The following is a 23226-nucleotide window of genomic DNA, read 5'->3' as shown; positions in this document are numbered from 1 at the left end:
GGAACAAAAGGGATATGTTACGGTAGTACATCCCAACAATAACACACTTTATAAAAATATCGTATTAATAACACAGCAATATCGCCCAAAACTTTTGGGTTACCACTAAAGAGAAAAAAGAAAACAGTTCAAGAACTAGCCGCACGTTGCAGGCTAACTACTGTAACTTAAAGAAAAAAAAGAGAGAGAGAGACCCTCTCCCCCCTCTTCTCTAGCAGTAATTACTTCTTATAGATAACAAATCGATTGTATATATAAATACATATACATACACACACGCACATGTATATATTTTCTTCTGACAATAATTCTGCAGGGACATCAATTGTAATACAAACACTCCAGTTCGTGTATTCTCACAAATCAAAGTAAACAAGAAACCAAAAATCCCCCTCTCTTCTCTTTTCCTTATACCAAAATATACCCACCACCAATTACATACCACCAATTTACATAACATGCACTAAAATTCACATAATACAATTCTTAAGGTCCTCATTTAACTCTAATGTTTTTTACCGAGCGTTCTATAAACAGTTAAATTTATTAATATTCTAACAATTTCTCCAGAGAGCTTTTCATTACTTTTATGCAGAATTCGAATGCTTCTTTATTTCTCAATAGGGATAATATGTCTAAGTGCATTTTCTCTCGAGGAATTGCCTTACTTCTCTCTCCAATAGCAACACTCATATATATAATGTCGTCTTCTTGCTTCGCGTTCACCACAAAATATGCAAGAACTGTCTTTATGATGGTAGCCATGTTCAGTGAAAATCTGGTTCAAATAGAAATTCCCTTTAATCCTTCTAGTCGTGACTTTCGGGAACAAGGCATATGTTACTCTTCTTTTGTCGAGCTGTCCCAAATCCTTTGCCAAAGTCTGATGCTTCGCTGTTTCAATTTGAAGCAATGAGTAGTGCACTGAAATGTCTACTTCAGTTTTTGCAGTAGCTCTCTTTGCCATTTTGTCCACCTGTTCGTTTCTTGGATTGCCTACGTGGGCCTTAACCCAATGTAGCTTCAGTTGAATCTCATTTGTGGATTCTCTAATTTCTTTTACCATCTGGTCCTTATTTTTGGATGAATCTAGTGCCTGAAGAGCCGACATGCAATCACTATACAAGTCCAGTTCCGAAATGTCCATTGTTTTCGCTTTGTTGATGGCATACCTTATTGCAGTCAGCTCTGCCATATAAACTGTGGCGTTGTCACTCAATTTCAGTTCTTCACTGTGTATCAAGTAATTTCCATTAAAGATTACATATGCTGATCCTATGCCAGCATCCGTCTTTGATCCATCGATATATATGGACCACTTTTTTCCATCAGTTTCTTTCTTATCCCAGGATAGTGCTTTTCTCTCCCAAGGGTTAGAGAAATCCTCTACCTCTCTGTATACATTATCTGCTTCAATCTGTAACTGACCAATGGTAATATTTCTTCTCAGTACTTTCAGATCGAATATTTTCTTCTGGATGTCTGCTGTCAAGTACAGCGGAATACACCCCGATAATACTTGAATTGCGTGATTAGATACCGACTTGTAACATTTCGTCACGATTTTAAGGGCCACTCGTTGAATCTGTTCTAGTTTGTCTTTAATATATTGTAGTTGGTTATTATACCATATTTCTGATCCATATAAAATCTATTCGTTATTCTGCGAAGTTTTTGCATGAAATTGAAGATTTTTTCCTTGACCTCATTTAGATGGCCAGTAAAGCATGCATTATAATCAAGCCCAATTCCTAAATATTTAATATTTTTCGAGTGTGGAATTGAGTGTCCATTAATTCTGATCGGTGGATATCGATCTACTTCCTTGCCATGTTTAAGGATCATATATTGTCATTTGTGGTAACTCAGCGTTAAACCATATTTCTCCGTCCAAGAGTTAACTTGTTCCAGAATGTTGGAAGAGTAATACTCAAAATTAGTATAGTTGGTTGACTGCAGTGTGATGACAATATCATCTGCAAACGCTTGGATATTTTCGCGCTGGTGTAGAGGAATTTCCAATAGCTCATTTATTATGAGTAACCATATAATAGGTCCCATGGACGATCCCTGGGGGACTTCCACGTTATAATGTTTTCTTACCTCTGTGTCACTTTCTATTATAGTTCTGTCACTCAAACAATCCAATATTTGGTTCAGCAGTGGGCCTGGTATTTCGTTTTTTATTAGAAGTTGTTTGACTCCCTCTAGGCTCACTGATCCAAACGCATTCTTGACGTCAACACTTATAAGACAGGTATACATATGCTGTTCCATGTTTTGTTTTATGGTTGCCAATATATTATGAAGAGCGTGAATAGCTCCTCTGCGGAAGCCATATTGCCGATTACTAATTTTGTTGTTAGACTCTAAGTAGCAGACCAATCTTTGTGTTATGACTTTGTCCACACTTCTGGAAATTTATTTGCTTCCACGCAAATGTTTAAGATTCCTCGAAACCAGTTTTCGTCACAATTATAAAGTTCACTTAATATTTCTATAGTCAGTCCATCTGTACCTGGTGCTTTCTTTGGTTTAATCTCGTTCATTATACCTCTCAGTTCCGTTTTTGTTATGATATGCTGGTGCTCTCCTTCCGTTAATTGTAACGGCTCCATATCTTCTTGTCTATAGTTTACTTCTTTGAAATAATATCTATTAAGCACTTGAATAGTTTCGTTATAACTCTCAGTCAAGTTGTTGCTTTCATCAAAAATTCCAACTGCCACAGTGGATCGACTAAGTTTCTCTTTTGCTATCCTATATGGGATGCCAAATGCATCCTTGACTGTGATTTTTTTCCAAGAATTCTCTTAATGATTTTCTTTTAGTTTCAACTATCATTCTCTTATACAATTTTTTTTTCTCTCCTGTATTTCATTTTCAGTCGTCCTCTCTCCTCCACTCTTTGTTCTGTCTGAAATCTCCTTCTTAGAGCTCTTATATATTTTCTTCTTGTATTCAGAATTGGATTCCACCAATACGCATCCCAAGTCTTTCTTTCAGACTTTCTCTTACTATATACAGCTGAGTTGTATATTCTATCTTGAATACGTTTCAAGTATTGGTCTATATTATGGGGTCCTAGTTCTTCTATTCCGTTTTCGTAGATAATTTTTGTGTTTTCGGACCTAAATGTCAAAATGATGATACAACTGTCACAGAAGGAAAAAATACACTGCAAGCCTAAACCATTGTGGGTCTCTCTTTCTCGCGTATTTATATTTATCTGGAGAGACACTGAAGGGGCATCTGGGGGAACAGCCTCTGCTGTGGGGAAGAAGGCGTGTGGGTGAAAAAGAGACATTACTTATGTCAACACCCTCCGCTATTGGAATTCAGAAACCATTCCTATCCTACGAACACGGCAAGAAATAGATATAAAAAAGGGGGAGGTGCCTGGAACCGTAACCTTCACCCATAAAGAGAGCCTTTCACAACAGTATCGGCGCTGTCGTGAAAGAGGGACACTTCCTGTAATCTGTGAGTGAATATCTGAATTCGTTGGAGGTTATTTTCGGGAGAAAAAAAAACTAATTGAATATTCGTCTGGGTGTGTAGGCCTATAACTACATGCAAAACTGAATGAAAAACTGTATCGGAAAATTCAACAAAATGACGATATTTATATATATATATATATATAACTGTGCAACCAAAAAAAAGCACGCTAGTAATATTGGCGGGGAAAATTTCTTGGAAATCGCGCCAAAATGTTCTTGAGCTCGTCATGGATTTTTGATAATGGTAACCAATATTTTTTCTAATTAAAAAATTTTAAACGAATATACGTTGGTTCAAAACGGTATTTTTTCAGTATCTTTTTCAAAATCATAAAAAAATTTGAAATATTCTATATAAATGATCATCATAAACCTCCGATGTATGGGAACTATATTTAGCGGCGAAGGAATAGACTCTCTACCTTTCTCTTCACTGCAAAGTTAACCTGAAACAAACTATAAGGGGGTTACCCTCCCCCATCCTACTTTTTAGTCCTGCGTTTTCCTACTTTTTCTCATTTTTTGAGTGGGAGCCCTGAGTAATGGAATTTTGTGAGGGAAAGGTAAGCCATCATAGAAAGCGAAACACTTTTGTGAGGGAAAGAAAAACCATCACAGAAAGTGAAACGCTTTCTTTATCCCCTAAACCGGTTCCGTAGAAAAAGTGTAAAGTGTGTGATAATGTTTCATTGGTTTGTGGTGGGGGAAATGTTAACTCTTCCGTGCTTAGGCTGAAAGAAAATAAAGTTCGGCAGAGGAGCGTGTGTATATCTATACAGTAATAGAGTCAGGCCCCTTTCACACGAGCACTGAAGATGCGGGCGAAACGCCGGCATCTTTAGTTTGCGAAAAAATTGTTTTTATGCACGAATTTCAATGTTTGTAATTATTTTTCTCCTTCACCCCTAATTCAGTGCCCATAGGCAGCCTAGAGACATTCTTTGGTGGTTTAGTCTAGAGCCCCATAGAATATGAGTATAACGATACCTTCATTCCGATCCTTACAAGTAGTCGATGGGAGAAAATATCTTAGATTTTTTTTTTCAAAATGTTTTGAAAATATTGTCTTTTCGGAAAAATATGAAAGAAATTCCAAAAATACGTCAAATGTTCGAAAAATCCAATCCAAAAACATTCGATGTTCCAAAAAAAAAAATTCAAGAGATATCAAAGAATTTGCAAGTAGAAAAAAAAAGGGGGGGGGGGGGTGGAGACTTTCATAATGTCTGTGCTTAGAAATATTCACATCACAATTCTGTATTAGGCCGGGATTACACTAAAAGTTCGTTTATAAAACTTGAAAAATGCAACCAATAGGCGGATCAGTAAGTTCGCTCGAATGTAACAGATGTGTTAATTGGTTACATTTTTCAAGTTTTATGAAAGAATTTATAATCAAAGTTTTATAGGGTAATACCAGCCTTCGGCCGGGATTACACTATAAAAGTTCTTTGATAAAACGTGAAAAATTCAACCCATAAGATCACCAGTTGCATTTGCTTGAATGCGACCGATGCGCCTATTGGTTGAGTTTTTAAACTGTTATAAAACTTTATAGTGTGATCCCGGCCTTACGCCCAGATTACACTATAAAAATTTTATAATAATTCTTTTAAAAACGCGAACAAGAAGCTAATCAGTTGCATTCGCTCGAATGCAATCGATAAATTTATTGGTTGCTTTTTTTGAAGTTTTATAAAATAAACCTTTTATAGTGAAATCCCATCCTTAGATTAGTCATTTTTTAAATATAAAATTTCATTTTTTTTCAGTTTATAGACTGAATATCGAGTAAAATATACTTGTAGTTATCGGGGAACCACCAAAAGTATTCAAGTGCTAGGGTCTTCAAACGCCTTAATCCGGCCCTGAGTGAAAACCGTACGTGGATAACGTTGTTTAGTAAAAGTATTTTTTTAAAGTTTAAAAATTTGAGATTAAGATTAAACATTTAAAATTTTTTAATTAAATTTAGAAGTTATTAAATATTCGTAATGAACAGAACGACTTATAATTTTGGTCCTGTCAGTGGCCGTTGTTGGCAAGTTTTATTGTATAAAATTGTAAAGTATGGACAAAAGGTAGTTAAAGTTGCTGTATCTCCATCTCAGAAAGAAACGGAGGGATAGACGTATGTAGGTACATCATATTTGATGCACTGGGACCCTCATATGGTGTTTTTAAGTGTATTTATGGCAAAATAATTAAAAAAATTCCTTGCAAAATTCCGTTAAAAAAGTACCCAAAGATGAGGACGAATTCGCTCCGCATCCGCATCGTTTGAATATCCCCGAATAACCCAATTGTCAAAACGTGTATGTGCGGATGCGGAGCCTGCACTTGACACATGCGGACGACGTCCGGACCCGTATGAACATTTCCTTGGTGCGAAGATATTTCGGCTCGTCTGAAAATCTCAGTATATTCCAATTGTTAAAACTTCTTCCGGACCCGCATCCGCTCCGTGTGAAAGGCCTCTTACGCTACCCAAAGTTACGTGAACTTGGAGGTTCGCGGTTTTTTATGAAAAATGCGCAGTTTTCAAATTCAAGTTCGCAGGACTATTGGAATTTATTATAAATTCAAAATTGAGGAGAAATTATAGCAAAAATTAAGGAATCAAAAATGATGTCAACAAAACCAAAAAATTAATGAGAGTTCAGTTTCAGAATCGATGAAAATTCAGAATTTATGAAAGACGTAATAACATAATTACTGAAAGTTCTGGAGCCCCCTGATTAGTTCAGGAATCCCAACAGTGGTGTCAGAGGCTTAGAGCAGGGATTTGTAGTGGATGCTGAAGCACCCACCGTATTTGTAAAACGATTCTGAGCTTAATGTGAAAAATTCGATGTCCCATGTATAAAAATAGGGCCGAGCTCTCACGAGTGCATAATAATACTCTTCCGACACCTTTTATCCTGGTTAATTTGGTATAGATGAGTGATTTAAAAATAATACTTTAATGAAAATGGAAATTAATTTAAGAAGTAATTCTCTCCAGAACTCATTGAAAGTGATAATTCGGCGTGTAGTATGACCAGTAGGATAGCGCCTATGGACGGCCTTGACCACAAGTGGGCGTGTCCCAAAATCGTGTTGTTGGACGGAGGTAGTTTTGGAGGGGGGGGGGCATGACATCATCGTCCTTGGCCACAACTAGGATAGCGCCTATGGACGGCGTGGCCGTGTTGTTGGACGGAGGTAGTTTTGGAGGGGGGCGTGGCCACTGGGATAGTGTCCCCCCCCCGGAAATCGTACTGTTCGACGAGGTGGTATTTTTGGTAGATGGCGCTGTAGTCATTCAAGATGGCTGCCATTGTCACATGACTATTTTTCATGTTTGTTTTCCCACCAGGTGGCAGCACTACCGGGAAAAAAGTTTCGTAAATATCACCTGGCTGGTTTCGAACCCGGGATCTCGGAGCGGAGATCCTACCTCTCGGCTATGACGTCGTTATGGAAACTTGAGTTAACTATCAATATAAAAAAAATGGCTAGCAGTAGTTTTCTCCAATTTTTTTTTACAAAATATTTTTTAATTATTCAACTTACGATCACGTGACGTAGATGGTGCTACATTGCAATGATGTCATCATTGGTGTTCATAAACATGCAGTAACATGTCTGAACAATCACGTGACCTAGGTTACGCTGCCGTCAAACATGTCGGAACGTGATTCCCGCGGTCGTTGAAAAATATTTACCTGTTACCACGTCACTGGTTGTGTTCTCGCTAAATCCTATTGGTTCTCGGGGTATGACTTGTCTTGACTAGTTCGATGGATGTGACTTTTCTTGACTCGTGGGTATTATTAGATTGTGCAAGGTTAGTATTTGCGCGTTCGCAACACGTCAAAAGTTGATTCTATTGGCTCCATGTGACCAAGTGACAACATTCGTCCAATCGCGAAGTTGTATGGTCCTTGGATCTACTAAGTGCAATCCCGTTTCATTAAAGTCTTGCTCGTGGTCTTCGCTTTTCGTCGCTTTCCAGTCTGAACGCCGTTGGTTAAAGACGTATGACATGGCCGATTCGAGTCCACCCGCAAAGAGATTGAGATCTGAGGTAAGTTTATTTTCTATTCATATTTTTCTTCGCAAATGATTTAACTCTATTTTATTTCCAATGCTGAAAACAAAGCCTAATTTTTATATAATATGCCCTGATTTGCGATGCCCCTAACACGATTCTTTCTTACAGGACAAAATGTCAGAAGATCTGCTAAGACAAATGGCTCTACCTGATCATTCCTACCAGCTGGGTGACTCTGTCTTGGCGAGAGTTTCCGTCTTCAATGGATATATCCTGGTCCACGTAAGGCAGTTCAACTGGTTAAACAACAGATGGTATCCTACCAAAGTCGGTATTGCCGTGGACCAAACTATTTTCAACTGTGTTATGGCGTCATCATACAAGATCAACTATGAACTGGACTATGCTACAGCTTCATCTAAAGTGATTGTGCATAAGGACGTTTGCGCAAAGATCGGCCCTACAGAAAAGAATGTCACTATCGTGAAAGAGCGATTACACAATGGTGCGCCGAGCAAAAATTACATTAAATTGAGCCAAGACCAATGGTATAAGTTGGTTGAACTTAAAGATAACATCTGAGCATAGAGTGTTTTCGTCTGGATCTATTGGATTTGGTTTCGTCTAACGGCGACTACATGGGGTTCAACAGCGGATGAAAAAAAAGTCATGCGAGACGACCTCCATGCTGCATTCCGTGAGTGCATTGTTAAAAAAGGTGACTTAAAATCGTTAAACTATATTGAGAAAACAAACGACCACAATTCTTTTGAGACATTTTTGAACGCCGTGCAATGTTTTGATTTATATGAATTTATTGATGTGTATCTGTCTAGGCAGCACTATGAAGTGAGCTGTGAGTTTTTAAATTCCATTAAGTTTACTGAGTTCGTTAACGATGCTAAACGTCGCCTGGTTGATTAATTTGTATTTGTTACAAGTACGTGAATTAAATTCATTGAATTAAATTTTTGAGTGTTTTACTATTTATTTGACTGTAACTCAACAGAAGTTTCATTATACTTATGGATGGCGTTAAGTCTGTTTCATTCGGTCCAGTAACCGTTGTTGAAGTTGGTAATTATTGCAGGCGCGGATTCTGGGTTGAAGACGCCATTAGATTCAAACGTAAAGTTGAAGAGTTTGAAAAACTTTGGGTAGAAACTGTGAAATGGAAAAATATACAGATCCAACAGAACCAGGAAGTTTTGGAGGAATAAATGCTCTGCATCGGAACTTGAAAGAAAGAGGTTATAATTTTTCTCTGAAACAAGTAAAAAAATGGTTAGACGGTAATGAGGCTTATACATTACATAAGCCAGCGCGAAAGAATTTTCGCAGGAATCATGTTATCGTAGGTGGCATGAACGAGCAGTTTCAAACAGATTTAGCTGATATGCAATCATTGAGTAAACAAAATAGTGGCTATAAGTATATTCTTACTTGCATTGACATTCTATCTAAATACGCTTGGGCTATCCCTTTGAAAGATAAAACTGGAGAAGAGGTAACTAAAGCATTTAAAAAAATATTCAAAGACAGAATTTGTCAGAACTTGCAAACTGACAAAGGAACGGAATTTCAAAACAGGGTAGTACAAAGATATCTTAAATCCAAAAACGTGAATTTTCTCACGAGCGAAAGCGAGAAGAAAGCTTCAGTGGTAGAAAGGTTCAACAGAACGTTGAAACAGAAAATGTTCAAGTATTTCACGTTCAAAAATACTCAGATACATCGATGTTTTGGATCAGTTGATCAAGAGTTATAATAACACGTGGCATCGCAGTATTAAAATGAAACCTATCATGATGACAGAGGAAAATCAGTCTCAGGTATGGCAAGAATTATACAAAGACATCCTAGGAGAGAAAAATATAAAATTGAAGTTTGCAGTCGGTGACACTATTCGCATAAGTCGATCAAAGATGATTTTTGAAAAGGGTTATGAACATAACTGGACTCGCGAAATATTTACCGTAAGACAGCGAATAGGCAGAGATCCCCCTGTTTAAAAGATAGGTGATGCTGATGGAGAACCCATAAAAGGAACTTTCTACGAGCACGAGCTGCAAAAAGTGAAACCTAGTGAATATTACCAGGTTGAGAAAATCTTGAAAAAGCGGAATCTTAAAGGCAAAATCGAATACTTTGTGAAATTCAAAGGTTACCCAAATAAATTCAACGCATGGGTCCGAGAGTTGAAAAGGATATAAAAAGATAGTAACCACTAAATTATTACTTATTAGAAAAATGTCTTTCTTCCTAACACTACCCAGCGATAGTTCAGCTGCGTACTACCCAGGTAACACGATATCTCACTACATTACCCAATTGCCAAAACCGATTCATTTGTCTGGAGATTGGGAATGTGGGTTATCTGAAATAATTTACCCTCATTGCTGGTACAACGTGACGGAAGGTTCCAATCTTATAGGATTTGACTTGGGTGATGGCGAACTTCAAGGACGACATATTCCAGCTGGGAATTATGAAACAGTGTCCGATCTAATAAAAGGTATTGAAATCGAATCCTTCAAGAACAGAATTACATTCCACTACAGGGGTGAATGTGATAGGCCTCCTCGTGGTCTGGGTAACGCCAAATCTATCACACGTCATTGTCATCGCTTTTTGTGCTCATATACTTCACCTTCAATAGCCCAAATTACATGTTTATTTTTACACATCTTGCAGTACATGTCTTGCGTCTCGTTTCGTCCTGTACATGTTGGTCTTCTGTGTCCAACCCCTCATTGTGGGCCCCGCTCCGGCGGGGAGGGGTCCTCCCGGATGGGGCATTGCTTCTAGCGTATGCTCCATCCGGGACGCTGTCTACCTGCGTGTTTGCCGTGCGTGGAGACCCGTAAGGCTGGAGATGGGGATCCTGGTTAGCCTGATGCGCTAGCTTTGGCCTCGGATTCAGCCGAAACGGGAGGCTTGGATTAGCCCCGTCCAGGTCAATCGGCTGTGGTCGCCTCGGTGGCTCAAGGGGCTACACTACTGGGCAGGTAGAGGGGCCTGCCGGACGTCGTTGAGGTTTGTTGGTGCTGCTTCACGACGATCTTGGATCTTGAACGCGTCTGCTCGCCTGCTTTGGTGGTGTATAGCTCTCACCTAACCTGACGTTGCTACTAACCTTCACCGGTTACGTGGGCGCGTCCCCTCGTAGGGCTCCATGGTGGGCGAGAGTGGAACAATACCCATTCAAATATGGGAAAAACAAAAAATGCACCAAAACGTCAAAGAACTGCACTTAGTGAAACAATTGTCACAGAAACCGCTTCTTCGAATCTGTCATCTGTCTCATTCTTCTTCTTGCATAGCTCTGATACCAATAAACAGCTATCAAAAGTATCACCATTCTTGATTGATAAAGCTCTCTATGGCGCAGTTGGAACTCTGAAATCAGTGAAGGCTCTCCGTTCAGGAGACCTTCTCGTCGAAACCAACACTCCCAAACAAGCCGAACTCATTCAAAAGCTCACATCTCTCGGGGACATTCCCATAACAATCAAAATCCACCCCACGCTGAATTATTCACGTGGCGTCATCTCAGACCCTAACTTAATTAACATGGATGAAGATGAACTAACCCAGGAGCTGGAGTCTCAAGGCGTAACATCTGCCAAACATATTATGAGCTGCAAAGATGGCAATCTAGCTCCATCACGTAATATAATCCTGACATTTTCATCCCCAACATTGCCGAAAGATATCAAAATAGGTTATTATAACCTCAAAATCCGGCCATACATACCTAACCCTGTAAGATGTTTCAACTGCCAAAAATTCGGTCACTCACGAATGGCGTGCCGTGGTCAACCCACCTGCGCAAAGTGCGGCGAGAGGGACCACATTTCGGACAGCTGCACTAATTCACCATTCAAGTGCGTCAATTGCGGTGGCGACCACCCCGCATTTGACAGGAAATGTCCGATATGGAATGAAGAAAAGAGATCCAGAAGATCAAGGTCCTTAATAACATCTCATATATTGAAGCACGCCGTCGTGTAATCCCTAACCAAACTCCAATAGCTAGTACATCATACTCTAATATGGTAACAAATCCATCAACAGCTAATAAGATTAACAATGTCACGAAAGCATCTGTAACAACTCAGACCGAACCCATAGCTGATACATCAACTCAAACATCATCTAACCAACCATGTAATAGTTGTGGCTGCTGTTGCTCTGCTGGAATACGGAAGGAGTCCACCACCTCCGAAGAAGCGGGAAAAGCAACAGCGAACACATTCAAAGTAACTACAGCTACTAAGCCAAAAATCAATAGTGGAAATAAATCTAAAATAAAACTATTCAAGACCGGATATTCAAGAAAAGCCATTCAGAGAGCAAAGGAATCAGCCTACATTACAAAACATGTCACTTCTTGATGACAAATCAATTGGTGACATGGATCTCGATAATCCTACAGAATCCGGTACTACTCGCCGGAAATTGGACCGAAATAAGTTCAAAGACCTTGAACCGTCTACATCTATTTGAAATTTACGGCCAACATAATTCAATGGAACATTCGTGGTCTTAGATCTAATTACGAAGATCTCAAGGATTTGATCAATCGATATCATCCTGTTTGCGTGGCACTCCAGGAAACTTTTACGAAGCCCTCGGAGACATGGAACATCAGGCGACATTCCCTGTTCCGTATTGATTACGATGACGGGAGTAGAGCCTGCCGCGGTGTTGCTCTGATGGTTCCACATCACGTGTCGTCGCGCGTTCTAACGCTGCGCACGAACCTGCAAGCCATCGCGGTGGAAATCTCTACAGGCCTAAGAATTACCATCTGTTCTGTTTATTTGCCACCAAATGACACCATCTTACAGAGAGATCTAGAAGATCTGATTGATCAATTACCTCCACCATTTTTTCTTCTTGGAGACTTCAATGCACATAACATGATTTGGGGTTCTAACAGCAACACCCCTCGTGGGGAAATGGTTGAACGACTGTTAGATGACATGGACCTTGCCATCATGAATGATGGCAGTTCCACTCATTTCCATGCCCCAAACAATAGTTTCACTGCAATAGATTTATCATTATGCTCACCTTCACTCTTGCCGAACTGGTCCTGGTCTGTTGATCCAGACCTCCACGGGAGCAATCATTTTCCTCTAGTGGTTAAGTGCCTTGATCGAAGCCATAGCATACCTGAGGGTCCTCCTCGGTGGAAGCTTGTGGCCGCCCGATGGGCAGACTTCACGGTCAAGGCAGAAATCACGGAGGATATGGTTCGCAACCCGATGTCGACCTTGTGACCAGTTGTATGATCTCAGCAGCCAATGAAACAATACCCAAAGTCTCCTCGAAACTTCCTAAATTTCCTAAACCTTGGTGGAACCACGAATGTAATCTGACTATTAAAGCTCAAAAGAAAGCGTGGAGTAGGTTCCGGCGGTATCCTACCCATGACAACAAGTTGGCATTTTTAAAAGCAAAGACGATAGCGAGAAGAACCAGGCGCCAGGCTCAACGAGAGTCCTGGCACAAGTTTACCACGGGAATTACTTCATCTAAAGTCATTTGGGACCGGATCCGAAAAATCAATGGTCATTATCAGTCTCATCCGATTACTATTTTAAATACCAATGGCACTATCATCAGCGATGTGAGGGATATTGCGGACACCATCGCCGCCAATTTCGCCGCTGTTTCCAGCGATGCGAACTATCCCCCATCGTTTCATCCCATTAAATCATCGGCCGAACGTACATCGTACACCTTCCGGCCTTTTACACCGGAGGGGTACAATTCATTGTTCACCCTTCATGAACTGACGACGGCCTTGCAGCGAAGTCCTGACTCAGCTGTAGGGCCCGATGCCATTCATTATTCCATGATTCGGCATCTCTCACCAGAATCACTGTCACATTTACTCATTTTATTTAATCGGATCTGGGTCAGTCATACATTTCCTGACACCTGGCGAGCAGCCATAGTTCTTGCATTCCCGAAGCCTGGCAAAAATCCTCAGCAACCTAACAGTTACCGACCTATTGCTTTGACCAGTTGTTTATGTAAGTTCATGGAACGCATGGTCAACTATCGCCTTTTGCACTACCTTGAGGTTAACAATATTTTATCGAAACATCAAAGCGGCTTTAGACGGTTCAGGTCAACAACATGCAATTTGCTACGCCTTGAGACATCAATAAGACAAGCATTTGTGAAGAGGGAGCATATGCTAGCCATATTTTTCGACATAGAAAAGGCCTACGATCGTACATGGAGGCACGGAATTCTTTCCGACCTCTATAATTGCGGCTTGCGGGGCAACTTGCCCATTTTCATTAAGAACTTTCTTGCTCGCCGCATCTTCCAGGTACGGATCGGAAGCACGTTATCAGCTCCCCAAATTCAAGAACAAGGTGTACCTGAAGGTAGCATTTTAAGTGTAACACTTTTTATTTTGAGACTGAACGGGGTGTTGAACCAACTCCCGTTGTCAGTCACTGGCGCACTATACGTGGATGATCTGTTGATATCATATCAATCAGTGAATATGAGGTCAGCCGAGAGACAATTACAAACCGCACTCAACAAGATCAGCAAGTGGGCTCATGATAACGGTTTCTCTTTCTCCGCTGACAAAACCGTCGCTGTGCATTTTTGCCGGCGTCGTGAGCTTCATGATGACCCACAATTATTTTTAAATAATAGTCAAATACCTATTGTAGAGAATACAAAATTCCTCGGCATTACATTTGACAAGAAACTTACATTTAAACCTCATATTTCACAGTTGATAGCTCGTTGCATGAAGACGATGAACCTCTTGAAGGTCATCTTTTCTACATCATGGGGAGCAGACCGTAAGTCGCTCTTCCACTTATATAAAGCTCTAATACGATCAAAGCTCGACTACGGTTCCATTGTATACGGGTCAGCACCTCGGAGCTATCTCAGTGTGCTCGACCCAGTCCACCATCTCGCCCTGCGGATTTGTTCTGGAGCATTCCGGACATCTCCAATGGAGAGCCTGTATGTCGAATGCAACGAGCCATCACTGACATCAAGACGCCAACAACTTTCTTTGAAATATTTTATCAAGATGAAGTCTTTGCCAGGTCATCCACTTCATAATGTCATTTTTAATCCCTCATTTCATAGACTTTTTGCTGCTCGACCTTCATGTGTTCGATCTTACGGTCTTCGTATGAGGGCACTTGTGGAAGAACTAGAATTAGACATCAGTCGTGTGGCCCCAGTTGCTTGGCAACTGGCACCATGGGAGCAGTGTCTGCCAGATGTCTCTCTTTCATTATCATTATACCCTAGAGCCACCACAGCAGATGTCATATATCGACAAATATTTTTTAGGCACAGGGGTAGGTACAACAGGTACTTCCCCATATACACCGATGGCTCTAAGAGCATGTCGGTTGTGCCTACATCTGCTGTGAGGAGACATCTTTCAAACTTCACGACACATTCTGTATTTATTCGGCAGAGCTGTACGCAATCCTTCAGGCTCTACGTCATATACGACGCAAACGCCACCGACGATGCATTATCTATAGTGACTCTCTCAGCGCATTGCAAGCACTGTGTTCCTTCACTTTTCACAGTCATCCATTCATCCATGCCATTTTTCATGAACTACATTACCTCACTCATCATGGTACCACAGTAAAATTTTACTGGGTACCAGGTCATGTTGGAATACCGGGCAACGAAAAAGCAGACACCGCAGCTCGAACAACAACCAACATTGATAATAGCCTTTTGGTACCTGCCAGTGACCACTTCTCAATCCTCCGGGAAGTGATGCATTGCCGCTGGCAGGAGCACTGGAACAATCAAGTAACTGCATGCCATCAAGCCCACACTTGGCCATTGGCGTTCGAGCTGCAGAACTAACCGAAAGGAGGAAGTTCTGCTTGCCCGGTTACGCATAGGACACAGTCGCCTCACACAATCATATTTGTTATTACGAGAGAGTCGGCCACAGTGCCCACATTGTCAAAGTCCATTGCTCATGCTTTTACTTGTTCACATCATCGTCATCATTTCACAACCGCTTTTGGTCAGAGTCATCTTTCACTTCATGACATTTTAAATGACAATAGCGATGCATCTCGCATTTTTAAATTCATCAAAGCCATTAGTTTTGATGACAAATTATAGTTTTTACAATTCATGTCATTGTTTTACGTTTGTTTTCCTTTTTATATGTTTTAGTTTTTTGACACGACTAAAGGACATTTTTCTTATTTTTGTGTCATGGTTTGGCGCAGTTTGGCCAAATTGGTCCTTGCGCCAAAAAATTCAAAATCCAATCCAATCCAATCGTATCTTTTACTACGAGAGAGTCAACCGCAGTGCCCTCATTGTCAAAGTCCATTTACCATTGCTCATGCTTTTACTTGTTCACATCATCGTCATCATTTTACGACCGCTTTTGGTCAGAATCATCTTTCACTTCGTGATATTTTATCTGACCATTGCGATGCATCTCGCATTTTTAAATTCATTAAAGCCATTGGTTTTTATGACAAATTATAGTTTTTACAATTCATGTCATTGTTTTAGGTTTCACGTTGCTTTTTTATCATGCAGAGTTTTTGTTTTTGACATGACAAAAGGACATTTTTTTAAATTTTTATATTTGTTTTGGCGCAGTTTGACCAAATTGGTCCTTGCGCCAATAAACCCAAAATCCAATCCATTCCACTACAACGGCAGCTCTAAGAAAGTAAAAATTACTGTTGAACACTGGTATTGCTGAACTATTAGGTTTTGAGCCTACCCTTCTTAAAGAAACCACAGAGAGTCCTTTCGTAGCAGACACAAATGTATTTTATCCTGTATTGTACATTTACACCGATATAATAGAGCCACAAGTGGTGGGAGACGTTCAAGCACCTCTCCTACGCGTAGTTAGAGTTAAAGGAAGAGACAACGAAATAGTCAGAGCATACTATGACCGACCACACTACTCTCCTCTTTCCCGGCGAGTATTTCAAACCATCGAAATGGAGATAAGATCAAGTTCTGGTAAACGCATATCATTCAATAGAGGTAAAGCCATAGTAGTATTACATTTTCGCATTAGACAAATACTATAAAACTGTTAAATGTACAAGTTCAAGATCATTTTGAAGTGAGATACGAAACTGTAAAGATGAAGGTTCCCTATCACTGCTGTACAAAATCGTTCGAACAATATTATTTGGAGCAAGCTGGAAGAGGCTTACCATACTATTCTGGAGTTACGCTTCAGCGAGGAAATGGATTAGGCAACATATTCGGGAGTTTATTCCGAGTCGCCTTGCCATTTTTGAAGCAAGGAGCCAAAACTGTTGGCAAACAAGTACTAAGATCTGGAGCGGACATTGTGGGCGACGTAATCAAAGGAGATAAAGTAAAAGTTGCTGCCAAGCGTCGTCTTAAGGAAGCTGGAAAAATTCTCGCCGAAAAAGCAGTAAACAAGACAAAAGCAATGTTTGGTGAAGGCCTTAAAAGGAAACGTCGAAAGGCTCAACGCGTCATTTTTGCAAAGAAACCCAAACGGAGTACACGTGACATACTCGATTCGTGATGACTTACCGACTCAAAGATTCCCCGAACTCGTGAAGTCCGACCTGAATTTATTTTCTTTACCTGGCACGCAAACAGTAATAGAAGGTGGCAAATGGGTGACTTTTCACCCTATAGCAAATGTATCAGATGGAGGTCCCATAGAATTTTACATTTCTGGCAGTGGAGAAGAATACTTGGATCTTACACAAACTCTGTTGTACGTCAAGGCCAAAGTGGTAAAATAAGATAAAGTAGGGCCTGTAAACCTATTTTTACACTCCATGTTTTCACAGGTTGATGTTTCGCTTAATGATCGCCTGGTGTCGTCATCAAACAATACTTACGCTTATCGTTCAATAATCGAGACACTTCTGAATCACGGTATTGATAGCAAGACAAGTCATCTCACTACCGAACTGCATTATAAGGATACTGCCGGAAAAATGAACATCGTTGATCCTGAAGCAAAGGACGGAAATGAAGGACTAGCCGAGAGGGCTGAATTTATAAAAGAAAGTAAGACGGTTGACATGATTGGATCTATCCATGGAGATATTTTTTGCCAAGGACGATTATTATTGAACCTCGTTTCCCTAAAGATAAAACTTATTAGAAGCAAGCCTGAATTCTGCCTCGTATCTTCAACCTCAAAGGCCGATTACAAAGTCATGTTAGATCACGTATCTATACAGATAAGGAAAGTGAAAGTCTCGCCAGGTGTGCTCGTTGGTCATGCCAAAGCATTGTCTCACACATCAGCAAAGTATCCTATGGATCGCATTGTATGTAAAGTCTACTCACTTCATCAAGGAAATATGTCCTGGATTCAGGATAGTATAGTAGTGGGCCAGTTGCCAAAAAGAGTTGTCGTTGGTTTAGTAGACAACGACGCGTTTTCTGGCTCATACAATAAATCACCTTTCGAATTCAAGCACTATGACTTGAATTACATAGCAGTGTATATAGATGGCGAGCCAGTACCCTTCAAGCCCCTGGAACCACAGTTTGACCAGAATCAATACGTACGAGCTTATCACAGTTTGTTTCTCGGAACAGAAAAGGCCTGCAAAGACGAAGGTATTGATATTTCTAGAGAGGAATATCCGAATGGCTATTCGCTCTTCGTATACGACTTATCAGCCGATTTATGCCACGGCGGTCATTACAGTCTAATAAAACATGGAAATCTACGACTGGAAACCAAGTTTAAAGCACCATTGCCTAACCCAATCTCCATAATTGTATACTTGGAGTTTGATAACGTGATAGAGATCAACCTTGCTCTGCAAGCAACCTTGATACAAACCTAGTTTACCCGCATGAAGTAGGACCAGAGCATACTGCCGTAAAAGGGTGTTTAAGCTTCAACACGTCCATGTCGAATGACAGTTAATGAAAGCTGCGATCTGCTATATAAGGAAGAAAAAACATGTATATGCACTAAAAAAAAAAAAAATCTGATCTTTATTGAAAAAAAGAAACTCTTCTGAGCTCTTAAAAGAGTCAGGAATGCGATTTGGCTACACCTCTTTGCAATATTTTTTGGCTCTGAGAAGAGCCTTTGTCCAAAACCATTGCTGTTCTTGAAAAAAGAACATTTGTTGATTTTTTTTCATTTGACTTTACTCAATAACCGTATGGAATGGTTGAGTAATCCTGTTGGATAACCCTTTTGTCATAGACAAGTTTGTATTCTTTGTCCTCGGGCTTGTTTACTACTTTCCTCTTCTTCGGATCTCTGGTGATTTTTGCAGGGTTGTGGGACTTTTCTACAAAGATTTTAACCAAGTCCACAACAAGAGATTTTACGCTATCATAGTTTAGGATTTCCTAGTTTCTGTAATTCAACGTGAAGCCCCTGAATTTACAGTGTGTGCTTCCATCATTCAGTTTGTATGCATAGTTTTTAGCGCCTCCTGAAACGACATATTGAAAGCAAGATTAGTATATTCTGTCAAACCAAAAAATAAATAAATAAAACGTATAACAAAAGCATAGGATTGAAAAGATACATTTACTGATCTTACCAGAAACAAATGTCGTTATATGCCGACCAGCCAATTCATCTGTTAATTCACCCAGAAAATTCCCCAACGTGACATCGTTCGCACCATCACTTCGATATATGATACTGTAAATTAAATAGAAAAAAAAAATGAATAATTTAATTTCGCTAATCATGAAATTTTTCTGATTACAAAAATTTTGAATTTAAATCATTCCTCACCTGTCGGTATCAAAATATAGAACGTTTTGTCCGAGCTTCTCTAGTTCTTCGTATAATTTCAATCTAGCATGAGCCGTAGTAAAAGTTGCCAGAAAAATATTAGTTTTATCCGTCTGTGGAACGAAAGCATCTTTGTACGTCCATTGGACAGCAGCAACTTTCTCAGTCGATAAATACATATCTGTCAACTGTAGGGATAAAAAAAGAGATTTAGAGTTACGATAGAAAAGTTTTAACTATATTGGAGATAAAACAAGTATTTCACGTGAACGGGAATTAATAGAACGCTTGTTAAAAATACCTCTATTTTATTATCTGCTATCATTGAGTTAAGTTCTTCCAGTTCTGTGATGTATGATATTTGTGTTTTGTTTTCGGCCATTCCCCAGCGACCACAGGAACTAAATTAGAAAATAGAGCTTGATTAGGTAAGAGAAAAAAAAAACTTAAAAAAATAAATAAGATAAAAAAATTAATAAATGTTTTGATAAAATAAAATCAAACCTGTTTAAACATAGCTTTGCCGTCGTCCTTTTACCAGCATTGAAACCGATACGTTCAGCGTCTAATGTGACACCTTCCCGTTCCTTATACATGCTTATATATTTCGGTTTTTCCTCTTCAGTGGAGCATTCACGAGGCCAGCCGCTAGCTTCTTGCTTCAACTTTAAGAATGTATCAACATAGGGAGCAAATAGTCCGACACGAGAGTCCTCAAAATGATAAACCTATCAAAATGAATCGCAAATGGATTTATTAATTAGAAAAGATCACGAAATTTAATATTATGAAAAAACAACTTAAAATCATGAAAAACTGTACTTCGTGAATTTTCAATATCTTGTAACCTTTCTCATCAGCCATTTTGACCTCTTCGGTCACCCAAGTTCCTGTTAAAGCTCGTTGAGAATCTGTGTGGGTACATTTTGTTTGGGCCTTTATTTCAGCACACACCCGGCATAAAGGAAACATTAATTTCCCATTATATCTGTACGGTAGGACAGGCAGAAAGAGCTTTCGGGGAGGAAGAATTGTACATTCTATGACACCAAAGTAGTCATAAATGTTCTCAAAATTGTCCGTTATGATTTTCGGGTATTTCACTGGGTATCTGAAAAAAATTTAAAAAAATTATCTTCCTAAAAAAAGCCATAAATTTCTGAAGAAAAAAAAATCAATAAAATTATAGAAAACTTCATAAAAAAAAAAACTTACCGACAATATTTATTTACCCAAGGATACAAGCTTGTAAAATCAACGTATTTGATAACTCCTTCGGCATAGAGCTGTACTGCGTTCGTCAAGACCACCAAAGAAAGAGTCCCTAGGGTTTAATCTCTCAACTAATTCATGATCGTGTAAGAAGGTTTTGAAATCTGGGTCTGTTTTCTTTAAGCGGTCAAACTCATGTTCCCACAATGATATTACGTTGTATCCGGCTGACTGAAGGATTTGAGACTTTTTTCTGCGTTTGATCATAAAGCTGCCACATGAAACGTCCATTAGACGGATTCTTTTCAGACGGATCAAAGCATATTCTGCATCCATGAAAGAAACAGCCTACAAAAATGGAATATGAAAGCGTTAGAAATAGTATATAATTGAAAAAAAATAATCATTTTATAGTTTGTTTTTCTGATGCTTGTTACTCACCATGAAATTCATATGTTGTATTCAACTCTTCACAAAATTCATCCACGAACATTCCACATATTTTTTCTCCGAATCCATTTCTTGCATGAAAAATAACTATCTTTCTTGAGAGCGATATAGTCGAGCCAATAAATAGATGCAACACTGTGATTCACTTCTGTGATGTATCCTCTATGTGGAACCAATGCTATAGTTTCTTCTGGAATGAAATGGGCACGATACGATGCCATGCATGCACTTGCTATTGTAGTGCAAGCGAAAGGATCAATTCCTCTCTGAATTTGAGGCAACACTGTCTTAATACTTCAACGTCAGACCTGATTTGAAATATATAAGAAAAAATAAACATTCGAACGGAAAAGTGGTTTTCAGGGGGAAAAACATGTTTGAATGGAGAAAAAAAATGCAATATTTTTTCATCTCTTCTTTAAAATTGAACTTATCATTCTGTTGTTGATGATACCATAGAAAAAATTGGCTTCTTGATTCTTTTGACATCGAGTCCGGGGTATAATATTTCACTTCTGGCATCGGACCTTCATTTTCCTGATTGTCCGGAATATTAAATAAATGGGAAAATATCCTTTTGCCACAATTTCTTCTAGTCCAAATGTTAGAGGCATCTTGCTCAAGGAGAAGGGTAAAAAATTGTACGAATCGATCATACGTATTTTCAAACTTTCCAATTCCAGTGACATTATTTTTGAACCATTTGGAATGATTATTGGTCTTAAGCCTTGGGATAATAAATATCCGAGTACGAATTGTCCGTCAAATCCTTTCATATTATGGGCGATCGCCACACAGTTTTTATGAATAGGTCTGAAAAGAAATTTGCAAAATTGTTGAAGAGCATCATATCCCACGAAAATAAATTCTTCACCATCCATGTACATGGCGGAACAAAAATTAACAACATGGGTTCCAGAACTTTGATCAGTTCCAAAATCATAAAATATGATTTTTTCCACGGGTGCTTTCGGTTTCATTTTCTTTAAATAACATCGATGTTCATCAATGAAAAATTTTTCACAGTTCTTACAAAACTGTTCATCACACCTATGTAACTCCTTGCGCCTATGTTTCCTTAATATAAACTGTCCACAACTTTCGCAAGTATAAAATTGTTGACAGTAAGACAACTTTTTGTTACCAAGATTCTTGTTTCATAAAACATTCTTCTGATTTACACTCACGGTTGCAATCCGTGCACTTAACGGCAGGACCTTCTTGGCAGTTTTCTTGAAAACAAACATTACAGCGAGCTTGACAGTGGTGTGCATGGACATTATTATATGGTTTATCGCATGCATGACAATAATGCGCAGAATTATGGAATGCTTTCATGGACTTTATGACGTCAAAATGATTTCTGTGAAAGAGTAAAAAAAAAAAACCTTTCTTGCATGTGTTGGACCTCTGTATTCAATCTGAAGAAGGAAAAAAACCTGTTAGAATAAAGAATAAGAAAAACAGAAATTTACTCTCAAAATTAACTTTGTGTAGCTGAAAAAAGAACTACTCATAATTTTTGAAAAGTTACTTACTTTTCTTGCTTTATCTGTGCTGACAACGTTGATTTGGATATTTTTTGGCAAGATGTCCGATCAACCTCCGGGAAAGAGAATGAAGAGTGATTCTCCACTAATTGAGAGAATCGATGAGATTCTGGTGAATCAACGGCGAATTCTTGATTGGCTCCAGAATGTTGAACCCGCTGCGGAAGGTAATGCCTCGGACCAGCCGCTTCTGGATATTTCGGCTATAGAGATTATTGAACATCCAGGTTTGCTGGATGATTCTATGGATCGGCTGAGTCAGGCGTCCACCCAGCCGCTTGTGGACCTGACTATTTTGGACTCGTCGGTCGAGATCGTCGAAGATTCGCCGGACTCCACCATCACCGTCACAGATTCGTCATTTTCATCGTATGATGGAGATGACGAAGCCTCCACACGTTAAATGTGGAGGAGGAAAAAAAAAGGCCCTTTTCAGGGCCACCCAAATATTTCTAAGGTTAAGCCTATCGCATATATCCCTGCATGTTCAGAAGGAGATGCCATCTTGAATGATGATGTCATTCACACTACCTAGGTCACGTGATCATTCCGACACGTCCCTGCATGTTTATGAACACCAACTTTGAATGATGACATCATTGCCATGTAGCACCATCTACGTCACGTGATCGTAAGTTGAATAATTAAAAAATATTTTGTAAAAAAAAAAAATCGGAGAAAACTACTGCTAGCCCT

General features: G+C 39.3%; 3 protein-coding genes across 3 annotated transcripts; 1 reads left to right on the top strand and 2 right to left on the bottom strand.

Moving 5' to 3' along the window:
• Positions 1-664: 664 nt before the first annotated feature.
• On the bottom strand, positions 665-1195 carry LOC149074043 (uncharacterized). The gene has a single exon (XM_089247289.1). The coding sequence runs from the start codon at positions 1193-1195 to the stop codon at positions 665-667; it is 531 nt and encodes a 176-aa protein (XP_089103415.1).
• Positions 1196-17372: 16177 nt separating this feature from the next.
• On the top strand, positions 17373-18401 carry LOC149074042 (uncharacterized protein F54H12.2-like). Its single transcript, XM_089247287.1, has one exon. It carries the CDS (start codon positions 17373-17375, stop codon positions 18399-18401), a length of 1029 nt encoding a protein of 342 aa, XP_089103413.1.
• Positions 18402-18717: 316 nt separating this feature from the next.
• LOC149074041 (uncharacterized) lies at positions 18718-20290 on the bottom strand. The gene is made up of 6 exons (XM_089247286.1): positions 20141-20290; positions 19823-20046; positions 19620-19719; positions 19319-19506; positions 19119-19222; positions 18718-18860 (listed from the first exon to the last, which is right to left on the bottom strand). Exons 1-6 carry the CDS (start codon positions 20288-20290, stop codon positions 18718-18720), a joined length of 909 nt encoding a protein of 302 aa, XP_089103412.1.
• Positions 20291-23226: the final 2936 nt, after the last annotated feature.

Source organism: Pholcus phalangioides, unplaced genomic scaffold (assembly GCF_987345545.1).
Source record: "Pholcus phalangioides strain wild (caught in Gottingen) unplaced genomic scaffold, Ppha-v1.0 ptg000017l_1, whole genome shotgun sequence".
NCBI classification, from domain to species: domain Eukaryota; kingdom Metazoa; phylum Arthropoda; class Arachnida; order Araneae; family Pholcidae; genus Pholcus; species Pholcus phalangioides.
Note: the sequence above shows the minus strand (reverse complement) of the source record. Positions and strands in the feature narration are given on the sequence as shown.